This window comes from Leishmania braziliensis, chromosome 36 (assembly GCF_000002845.2).
Source record: "Leishmania braziliensis MHOM/BR/75/M2904 complete genome, chromosome 36".
NCBI classification, from domain to species: Eukaryota; Euglenozoa; class Kinetoplastea; order Trypanosomatida; family Trypanosomatidae; genus Leishmania; species Leishmania braziliensis.
In genome coordinates, this window is record NC_009327.2 from 1,584,897 (window position 1) to 1,595,568 (window position 10,672).

General features: G+C 52.4%; 3 protein-coding genes across 3 annotated transcripts; all 3 read left to right on the forward strand.

The window, feature by feature from the left end:
- Positions 1-1,959: 1,959 nt before the first annotated feature.
- On the forward strand, positions 1,960-2,394 carry LBRM_35_4370 (hypothetical protein, unknown function; the record flags this gene model as incomplete). Its single annotated transcript, XM_001569006.1, has 1 exon — positions 1,960-2,394. The coding sequence occupies one exon, from the start codon at positions 1,960-1,962 to the stop codon at positions 2,392-2,394; it is 435 nt and encodes a 144-aa protein (XP_001569056.1).
- A 3,095-nt stretch (positions 2,395-5,489) lies between these two features.
- LBRM_35_4380 (hypothetical protein, unknown function) lies at positions 5,490-6,089 on the forward strand (the record flags this gene model as incomplete). The annotated part of the gene is made up of 1 exon (XM_001569007.2): positions 5,490-6,089. The coding sequence occupies one exon, from the start codon at positions 5,490-5,492 to the stop codon at positions 6,087-6,089; it is 600 nt and encodes a 199-aa protein (XP_001569057.1).
- Positions 6,090-9,983: 3,894 nt separating this feature from the next.
- Positions 9,984-10,571, forward strand: LBRM_35_4390 (transcription factor S-II-like protein; the record flags this gene model as incomplete). The annotated part of the gene is made up of 1 exon (XM_001569008.1): positions 9,984-10,571. The coding sequence occupies one exon, from the start codon at positions 9,984-9,986 to the stop codon at positions 10,569-10,571; it is 588 nt and encodes a 195-aa protein (XP_001569058.1).
- Positions 10,572-10,672: the final 101 nt, after the last annotated feature.

Consider the following 10,672-nt stretch of genomic DNA (forward strand, 5'->3'; position numbering starts at 1 on the left):
CCGCGTCGCGACAGTACTGTGAGGACGACTACAAGGCTCCCCGCTTACGTGAAATGGCGAGCAGTGCTTGCACCCCCCCTCCACCCCCCTCCCACACACACACACACACACACGCATACATGTCATGTCCGACACAGAAGCCTGCACCCCCTTCGTACCCTCTGTATTTTGCTGTCTCGTGAGGTGATGATGCCATTACACAGGTCATTCTTTAAGCCTGCTTTTTGGTTGCGTTGCATGTGTGTGCATCGCTGATGCGCATCGCACGGCACGTTGAAGCTGCTGGGACCGCTGGGCAACACCTTTTGGTGGAGGTTGGTCGATCCAGTTATGAGGTGTGTGCGTGGTGGAGTCTTCTTTCTGTGTGCGTGTGTCGTCACACGCTTTATAGTGATCGCAGTCCACTTGAAGAAAAAGGTTCAAATATGAGGGAAGGCCATCGCGGGTGAGAAACGGTCTCACATGCGCCATAGACGTCCGTGACACTATTTTTTCCCTTCTTCTTCCCGAATGTGGCGACGTGTGCGTCCGCACAGATGCCCACGCACATCAGTCGATGCGCTCTTCTTCTCCGTACTTGACCTACATCATCACCCCCGCCTATCTGTGCCTCATTTTCCACGAGCTGAATCGTACACTTCGAAAATGAGAAAACATTAGCACATAGCTGTTCCATCATTACCTTGTCTGCCCTCTTATCCTGCTCCCATCTCTTTCCCTCTATCTCTGCCTTGCGTCACCATTTCCATACACACTGTTGGCTTTGTTGTCTACGCTATGACCAGCGTCGCGTGCCTATGGCTCAGCGGTGATGCATTCATTTGTTTTCCACCCGAAAGTCTAAAGAGGCCCCCTTCTGCTTCGGCCCTTCGTTTCTGCTTAGCTGTTGTTGTCTGCTGTTACCCCTATCAGTGGGATAAACAGCGACTTTTCCTCTCTTTTCGTCGACGCACCCCTGATAGTGATGGTTGTAGTGGGGGAGGAAGGAGCCCCTCAGCGCGTGGCCTCTCAGGATGTCCGGTACCCCGCTCTCTGCGCGTGTGTGAGGAAGCAAAGCAGTCCCCTACCCCTGCCCATGCAGAAGCGCTTCGGGTGAGGGCGGGTCAGGTGCCTACGACGTGGGGGGAGGCCAGAGCGACCCGCAGACAGGGAGCATGCTTGTGTCGCCCATATGATGGGCAGGGGCGTGAGCGTGACTCGCGCGTGTCCCAGCCGGCCCTCGCTGCTTACTGATGTGGGCAGCCTGAGTCCCCTTGAAGGATGCACCAGGTGGTGGGCGGCATCATGGGAGCGGCTGTGAGGCGACCTGCAGGGCGGATGTGTAGAGTCTGAGGCAGGGGCCGCATTCCGATGTCTGAGTGGGCGCGTTGCTGTAGTGTCTCCCAACCTCTGCTCCGCACCAGGCGATGGGCCAGGGGGGAGGGGCAGAGTGGTGTGTGGCTCATTCTCTACGACAGAATGGGCACATTGAAAAAAAAAAAAACAGCAACTTTCCTTCCATTTTCTTTCTCTGCTGTGCGCTCTTTCTCTCTAGTCTCTCTCCTGCTTCTCTTCGTTCTTCTCTACCGTGTGCTGCTGGGACCCACTTCAGCACCGAAGGGACAATTTCTTCGTGACGCACATACACATATACACACGGAGAGAAGCCCCAAACGCACTCAAATGACGCGCGAGTCAAACATGGGAAGGTCAGATCGCCGCACAGAGGGTAAGCGCTCTTTTGGGCGGCGCGTTGTCGGTGCTCTCAGCACCGTCGTCAGCCTGCGCATCGCTCTAAGCATTACCTACTTCATTCTTCTCATTCTGCTCTGCATGATGCAAGTCATGTCGCTTTTTACCACCCCCACTATTCGCATCCTCAACATAGAGGCGAGTCGCATAGTTGGAGCCCAGACTTTTATAGCTGCCACATGGTTTAAAGTGGACCAAACGATCCACGGCGCCAATGTCACGGCGCAGATGGATGTAAAGATGTGGTCAATCAAGGTAAACGTCGATGTGGAGATTCCATACGAATTCCTGCCGCAAAACATCTCGCAGCTGTATCGCCTGCAGGATGTGCCTTGCGCCGAGTTTCGAAGCTTCTTCAAGCACATGCAGATTTTCAGTCTCCTCTCGATCTTCACTGGATTCATTGTATGGGTGTTTACAGTCTCCAGCTTCTTTACCCGCATGTTCCTGCCGCTGTTGTGGCTATTCCTGTGGGTGACTATCACTTTCACGGCAACGACGGTGGCCATGATATTCCGAATTCTTTTCGATGGCGCGTGCTATGGTGAGGTTGAAGAGATTCCACCATTCACAAGTCTGGCCGTTCCGATGGGCGGCTTTGCGCTTGCTCTTATTTGTTTCCAAACATACCTTGTCACCTCCATCATGACGGTATTCTTATAAATGAATAAGAGGCACTGAAGAGAGGGCAGAATGTGAAGATCGAAGATGGAATGTAAAGAGAGAGAGAGAGCGACAAACACCTCACGCTTTCTTTTTTTTTTTGCTCTTTGCTGGCCCCCTTTTCGATATGTGAAGTTACCATTTCTTCTGCTGTCATTTCCTTCACCCGGCGTTTCGCTCTCTCCTTCCTCTCCACGAGAGAGCGTGAATGGTGGAAGAGACGGCAGTGCCTCGGAGAGGGAGTAGCGCTTTTGCCTGAGCCATGAGGTGCCAAGGAGGCCAAAAGAAAAGTGACACGAACGACAGAATGAAGTGAAGGGACTGCAGAGAGAGAGAGAGGGGGGCGGGGGAGGTGGCACATCTTTGCTACGCGCACCGAGGGGAGACTTAGCAGCAGCCCAAGAGACAAGACGTGGGAATGCGAATGGAGGTCCCCCCTCCTCCCCGTCCTACAACATGGCCGCCAGCGGGGATGCTGCACGCTGTGAAGCGAATCTCATGATACTGTTGACTTTTGTCTTCTCTGCTCTTAATGATTAAGCACATTGCCTTTTGCGTCTGACCCTTTTTCGTCTGCTTCTTACGATTATGTGTGCGAGTGTGTGGGTATACGAGTTTATGCCGGGTCAGACATGGGCTATGTGAGTATGAGGTGTCTGCGCTGTCTGCGTAGTTGTGGATATGCGTCTCTTTGCATTTTTCTCTTCCCTTTCGATTCTCTGTTGCGTGAGTACATGTGCAGCTTCGCTTTTTCTTTTGTTTACTCCCTCGCTCTATACGTTTTCCCTTCTTACTTTCCTCTTGATCTCTCTTTTACGAGTGCACGCTCTCTTTACGACTGGGTCACCTTCTTCGTTCTCCTCCCCTGTCTTTCTTCCACGTGCGCGATACCACCGCTATCCTGCAGGTCTTGTGTTCCCACGGGTAGGCGTGTTTTTTTTTTCCGTGTCTAGCTTCCTTACGCACCTTCTCTTTTGGCTACCCCGCCCTTTTTTGTGCGATATACTCCATGCTCATCTGCTCATTGCCGGTATCTTCCGCTCCTTTTGAGGAGCCCCTTCTGTTTCGTCACTTTCTTCTTGCAAGGTGGCAGGGTCGAGCTCCTCAGGAGGAAAACTTTGGAGGGGGTAGGCATTGACGAGGCGGAAGGAACGTAATACGACTGGATAAAGGATGAAGATGGTGCCCTGCAACGCAGCACCAGCTCCCCCTCTTGCACACAAGCGCCTACCCCTTCCAGAGAGATGCCTACACACCCACCACAGCGAACTCCTTCTTTAGCAGCCATGGGTGCCGTGCTATCCTATGCACGTCGTTGTTTTTTTTTTTTTTCGGTTGTTTGGAGGAAATTTCTTCCTCTTTCTTTCCCACCTACCGCCTTTCCCCCTCTCTCTCTCTGACTCTTCGCTCTTCCGCTCTCTCCCTCGTTCATGGGTATGTGCGATACCCCCACGGTAAGTACCTGATGCGCGACCCTTCTCTCTTTTCGCCCCTTTCTCATGGGGTCATCTAAGCGAGGCCATCCACACCGATGTCGCACCAAACCATCTCTATTCGTGCGCCTGTTTCGCTTTTTTTTATGCTGCTGTGGTTGCTGTTTGTTTTACTTTGGCGTTTTTTTTTGTGTATTCGCTGGTTGTTCATGCACTCCTTTTCGTTTTTGGACTTCACCCTTCCTTGCACTCCCCCTCGTTCACATTGGCTCTCTCTTTTCTTTCTGTTTTTTTTTTTTTTTGTTCGCTTGTTCTCTCGTTCTATCCTTCCTACCTCATCTATTTATATGACCCTCTCTGTGTCTTCAGAGCTGTGGGAGGGAGTGAGGTAGCTACCCCCGTCCTTGTGTGGCCGGAACGGCGACGAGGATGAAGGCATGGTTATTTTTGTGTGTATGGATGCCTGCTCGCTGTCTCCCACTTCTCTGATGTTTCTTTTCTTCGTCAAGTTCTCGTGCGTCTGAACACCTTGCCATCGATGCCTCTCCCCCTCTCTCTTCATACGTTGCATGTTGCGATGCTGTTTTGTGGGGATGTCAACAACCCACAAGACCCCTTTTACTTATCTGCTGTCGCGCTCCTCAGTCCCATTCCTCCTCTTCTGTAGAGCCAAACTGTCCTTGGGGCTCCCTTTTCCAATGTGTGTGTGCGTGGCGCTCTTTCTGTGCTTCATTGCATCTGGTAGCTTCCCCCCCTGCCCCGACACCTTTTTTTTTCCTTCTAAGGCATCGCCACTGTGTACGAGCGGTGTGCGCCATCATATTTATTTTTTGGAGGGAGGGGGAGGGGGACGGGTGTGTTGGTTGTCGCCGTGGCTATGGGAGTACTCATGGCGGTTTCCCTCTGGCCACGGTAATTGTTTTCATTTTTTCGGCGGCTCGGCCGTCTTTGCACGCATGTACACTCTCTCGCCTCTTCTTTATCTCGCAAGAGCAGAATGTATTTCACCCGCACGCTGATGGGTACAGTTGATCGATGATTACAAAGTGCGTTGCCTTTTCCTCGATATTTCCCGCATGCACGGGTGACAGCGAAACAAGCCAAGAAGAACAGCAAAAGGAGTGCACATCAGGAGTGTAACGGCGGAGTCCTTCTGAATATCAAAAAGCGGAGAGCTCGTGGAGCAGAAAAGCCTTTGCTTTCATTTAGGATGCCTCCCCCTCAACTACACCTGGTGCGGGGAGGGTATTCATACACGCGCACCCACGCACGAGAAGGAGAGAGAGAGCGGCAGTGCTTTGGTCTTTCGCCTCTGTCTCTCGGCCTCTCCTCTTTCGCGTGCACTTACCTTCCTCGCACGCGCCATCCTCTATTTCCCTCCCCTCTCCAAAGACTGAACGACGTCTTCTCAGCACAGACGCCTTCGCTTTGCTTCCCTTCTGGTTTTCTATGATCTTTATTAGTTCTTGTGGCGCGTTTTCCAAGATCCAAGTTGCCTCGCCGTACTTCACCCTTTCTCCCTCCTCCCTCCCCTTTCGCTCTACACCTTGTGTCGGAGGGTCAATTAGCTACAGCGCACACGCACACACGCACACACACACACACACACCATTTGGTATAGGGCACCACTGTCGTTCTTTGCCTTGTCTTCCGTTCACGAAAATGCTCTTCATCCGCTTTATTCTGCTGGCCCTGATTCTCCTTTTCTTTGTCATCGCCTTCATCGGCACGACGCCGTTGCCCCTGTACTCGAACAAGATTACGAACTACAACCAGAATGGTAAGGTGGAGGTGTCGCTGTGGTTCATTAAGGTGGGCACGGTGAGCGTGACGGGAGAGAACGTGACAGAGGTGCCGACATCTTATCCGGTCCGCATTAACTACGCCGGCTGCGAGGAGTTCCGCTCTGTCTTCCGCTCCATGCAAGCTTTCGCGATTGGTGGCACTGTCTTCGGCTTCTACGCCGTGCTTGTGTCCTGCTTGCAGTGCTTCTGCCGCCTGAAGGTCAAACTGCCGCTGTTTATGTTTCTCTTTCTCGCCATGCTCTGCGAGCTGTGCGTCATCGTGATTGCCGGTGTCGCGTATGGCAAGGAGTTCTGCCCGAGCCTGGCCACGGACGGCAACCTCACAACCATTATCTTCAAGGGCGCGGGCTACAAGTTCGACAGTGCCTTCTCTCTTCATGTAGTTGCGCTGGTGGGGTATACGATTTGCCTCATCATCACCCCCTTCACCCAGCAACTCTGGTGCGGTAAAGCCTAAGTTCTTGAACTGCGGGCGATGAAGTTGGCAGAGCGGCCACTTCGAGATAGCGCGGAAGGAGAAGTAGCGAAAGCATTAGTGAAAGAAAAGAAACACACAGACAAAATGGGGAGGAGTTGGAGTTGCGAAGAACTCGTGGATCTTGGCAGCTATACGTCCTCGTTGCATGTGTCTTCTCCTCCTCATTTCCTCGGTGTGCAATCTCTGCTCTCTACCTCTAAAGAGGGTCGCCCTCGTTTTGGACGTCCTGGTATTCTTCTTCTGCCTTACTTCTCTCTCAAGTACTGTCTTAGATTTTGATTTAAAAAAGTGGAGGGCAAAGCTCTGCAGTACCACGCCTTTCTACATGCCCCTGGCACAGAGACACAGACACCGAAGGGGTGCCGTCGAATCACACCCCGTTGTGTACTCTACGTCAGCTACGCAGTTTTTGTGCAGCTTCAGCTCGTGTTGGTGTAGGTGTGTGTATGCACAAATATATATCTATATCTATATAGTGTTGTGGCTTGAGGTGGATGGGTGCTCAACCACCATGACAACACGAGAGGGGATACTTGCCGATGCAGACACGTGTGAGCACCAACGCTACAGCTACGCTATGCAATGAGTCAGCACGTCTTTGTTGGACCCATTTTTTCTCTTGAGTGGGAGGCGGTACAGCGGTTTGTTCTCTGCCGCCTCGAGGCGTGTGAACTCGCGTGCGTGGCTGCATCACTCGGAAAAATTTGACATGTCATGCAATACGGTGTCCTGCAGCCCACACATCCACACACCCACACCCACACACAACCATGAGGAAGGCGGCACAGACTCACCAACAAGCAGCACCAACGTTTATTCTATGATGTACTCTCTGCTCACTACCCCTTTCACATCCCGAGCCAAGGTCACGTAAAGGGGCGCCACGTCATCGTTGTCATTGTCATTGTCTTTTCTGTTGCCTATGTTTTCCCCTGACCATATTTGTCTGGTTTCATTGGCTTATATGTTCCTATGCTGTCTCGCAGCCGTTGCCCCTCCCGTGTCCTTTTCGTTTTTCTATACTTCTTTCTGAGCGGCAAATACCACTGTGCCTTGACAGCGGCTGTACGTGTATGTAGTTGTGCGTATGCTATTCCTCACCATTTGTTTGGCGCGCGCGAGGGGGGTTGTTCTTGCATCATCTGCTTCTCTTTTTTGTCTCTCTCTCCTGTAGGTGACGTGCGCCTGATGTTGTGCTGTGGACACTCAAGAGGGTGTTGCGCACGCGGGCTTGCGCTTTTGGAGATAGGGCGCCTAACTGGTAGCTGTGTTGCCACGCGCATTGGTTCAACGCGACAGCATGTGTGAAGATTCTTTCCTTCTCTCGGTAGCAGCTCTGTTGTGCTTCCTTTTGTTTTTCTTCCTTTGCCCTTTCCGCTTGCCCCGCCTCCTCTGTTTGTGTTCATGTATACAGGCATATATACACATCTATACGTATTGCTTGCTTTAACTGCTGCTGCTGTGTGCTCCTCTTCTGTGCGAGGAAACAAAACAAGGAAAGAAAACATAACAGCAGCATCACGCAACGAGCAGAGTAGACGAGCTACTCAAGATTGCTGCCCATCCTCTTGCACCCTTTCTGATGTACTGGGGACTCTCTCTCTCTCTTTGTGTTGTTGTTGTGTGCAGCGTAGGATGCTACGTGCTTTTTGTTCGTTTGTATGATTTGTTGTTGTCGCTTGAATATTTGTTTTTTTTTTTTTCCTGTGCACATCTCTTCTTCTTCTCCCATCCCCCCCACCTCACCTCGCCCTTGCCTATTTCCTCTCCTCTTTTCCTTTTGTCTTCTCGATCTCGTTGATTTCGTTGTACTGTTTTCTTGGTCGTTAGGGCCCATATCCGCGAGCTCGGGAGGGGAGGCTATCTGGTTGTACTCGAATCCTCCCCCCAACTACCAACTACCAACCCCACCATTAGCATCTCCCCGCCCAATTCTCCTCCTCCCTCCTCCTCCTCCTATGGTCCTTGTCTCGCTTCCGGCATTCCAGGTGTGCACCACGCAGATGTAGTCGCCCCAAGCGCAAATACCATGGCATCTTCCCAAGATCGCCAGCTGAGAAACACAGGTGCGAGAGCAGATGATCAGGAGGGGGAGGGAAGGAAAGAGAGGGTTGAAAAGAAAAAGTAGGGAGTCTTTTTGCATTGCGATGTAGCACCTTGGCTGGGTCATCGAAAAGCAACTCGTCCTTCATGCTCTTAGCCCTTTTGGCTGCAGTCGTGGCCTGCAGGAACACGCACGTGGCACCTGTCGGCGCATCTCTTTCCCTCTCAGATGCCTTTTTTTTCCTCTCGTTGTAGTTTTGAGCCAGCATTCGTGGAGAGAAAAGCGCAGAGAAAATCTAAAACGAATACAGTCGACATGAACAGAAGGCCACAACGAAGAAGGAAAGGCTAAGCGTGTGACAGTAGAAGCAAAAATGCAGCGTCGCAACGAAGGGTCAAGGGCAGTGAGCAATAGCTTTCACTCCTCCTTCACTTTCTCGTCCTGCGTCAATACCACAGTATTCCTGCGCTGTGTAGAGATCGCATACATCACTGCTAGAGGACGGGAAAGAGAGCGCTGGTAGGATGGAGGGGACGGGAGAGTTGGAAGGGAGGAAAAGAAGCACATTAGTCTCTCACACACAAGCGCTTTTTCTCCTTGATACTTGAGGGGTCCAAGCGAGGGAGAGAGTGACTGCATTCAAGCTGGGATCGGATTGTGGCTATGTACTTGTGTGCGTGTGTGTTTGTTGTACTCTTCATCGAAGACGGAAAGGAAGGGGAAGCGGTGATGCGAAGAATGTGGTTCATCCGCTTGCTTTTTCATTCTTACAGTCATGCACTCCTCCACCCGCTCTCTTAACGGTGTCTCTCTGTGCGTGTGTGTGTGTGTGTTTGCAACTCATTCTTTGCTGTGCTTTACTCCCTCGTTCTCTCCTGAGTAATCGGAATGCTCCATGCAGTCTCTCACGCGCTTGTTCTCTGTCTTGTTTTTTTCTTTCCCCACGTTGCGGCACCCCGCACCCCCTCTCACCTTCTCTCTCCCTTGCTCGCTCTCTCCTTCTCCACACATGCCCCATTATTCATATCACTGGTACGCAGGGAGCGGAATACAGTGCAGCTGGGGGTAGGGGAGAGCGCTTAGAGAAACGGGGGGAAAAGGAGAGGATGGGCAGTTGTGGTCGCGCATGTATCAGGCGTCTCTCTGTCGGTGAAGGTATGTTTGGGTGAGTGCGACAGTGGGTATAGCTGCTTGTTTCTTCCTTGTGGGGGCAGGAGCAATATCATCGACCCTTTTCTCTTCTTCAGCGGGCAAATACACAAAGCTGTAAAACGCCAAACGAGGGCCGCCGCCGTGCCTGGACAGCGGTAACGTATGCAAGAGGCTAAGGCAAAGCCACGAGGTGGCTTTGGTGTGGATGCGAGTGTACTAGCACAGCTCTGTGCAGCTTGTGCCACCACTAGCCCCTCTTTCATTCCGCTGCGGCTAAACCATGGAACCGCGTCGCGTGTGGTTTTAACAGAGGGGGGCTGGTGAGCGAATGCGTGTTGTCGCCATTGACGCCGGAGGAGAGAAGCTGTTCTTGTACTGCCTCCGCACCACCCGGCCGAAGTGCACAAGCGTTTTACCCTTTTCACGCAGTGCTGCTGCAAAACTGGTAGTTGCCCAATACAGGCGTGTCAGTTTGTCGTTGCTGGGCTGCCTAACCCCACCATCATGTGCTTGGTGTCATCTTGTTCGGTCCACTCTACACCTTCTTTTGCTCCTCTCCATACTCTCACCATTCACCATAATGGTTGTTTCTGGCTGTGCGTTACCTCCTGCGCTGATTCATAGAAGTATCTCTCTGGAAGACAGCAGCCACTGTCATCACACACGGCACAATCATCATGTCAGCAGCTTCCAGCCAAGCTAAAGTGCGGACACCGACAGAGCAGCGTCAGGTACACTACATCTCTGATAATGTGTACACACTCGGAACGCTCAGTTGCGCCGTCTGTGGCCAGGCTTTCCCGATCCACACGAACGCGTGGCAGCGCAGCACGTGCGACTGGTGCGGAACGCTGCATGAGCCAGGCACGTACTCGGCGTTTCAGCAACATCTTCGCACCTCGCGTGGGACAAGCGGTGGTATTCAAACGAGCAACAAGGTGTGCTCTCTGGACACCAGCGCGGCTCTCTTTTTCACCGAGAAGGAAGTGGGTGCTGCAGTGGAACACATTCGCCAGACCCTAGGTGACACAGCCGGTGCTGGTGGCTCCTCATTCTTTGGAGCGGCGCCCGGCTCCACGGGCGGAGTCACACGTGCCGGGGTTACCGAGGTGGACAATCGCATTATCGAGGAATCCTTCTGCGAGACGTGCGGTATCCACCGCTCTTGTAAAACCTTTGCCCGGCAAACGCGCAGCGCTGATGAGGGTCAGACCATTTTCTTCCAGTGCACTGAGTGCGGTTCGGAGTGGCAGCAGAACTCCTAAAAGGTGGAGCGTGACGCTCCCCCCTCTTGCCCAGTCGCTCACGTTGTCGCGACAACATTAGGTAGGGGACCGAAAAGTATCGGTGTTTCTCCTCGTACGTT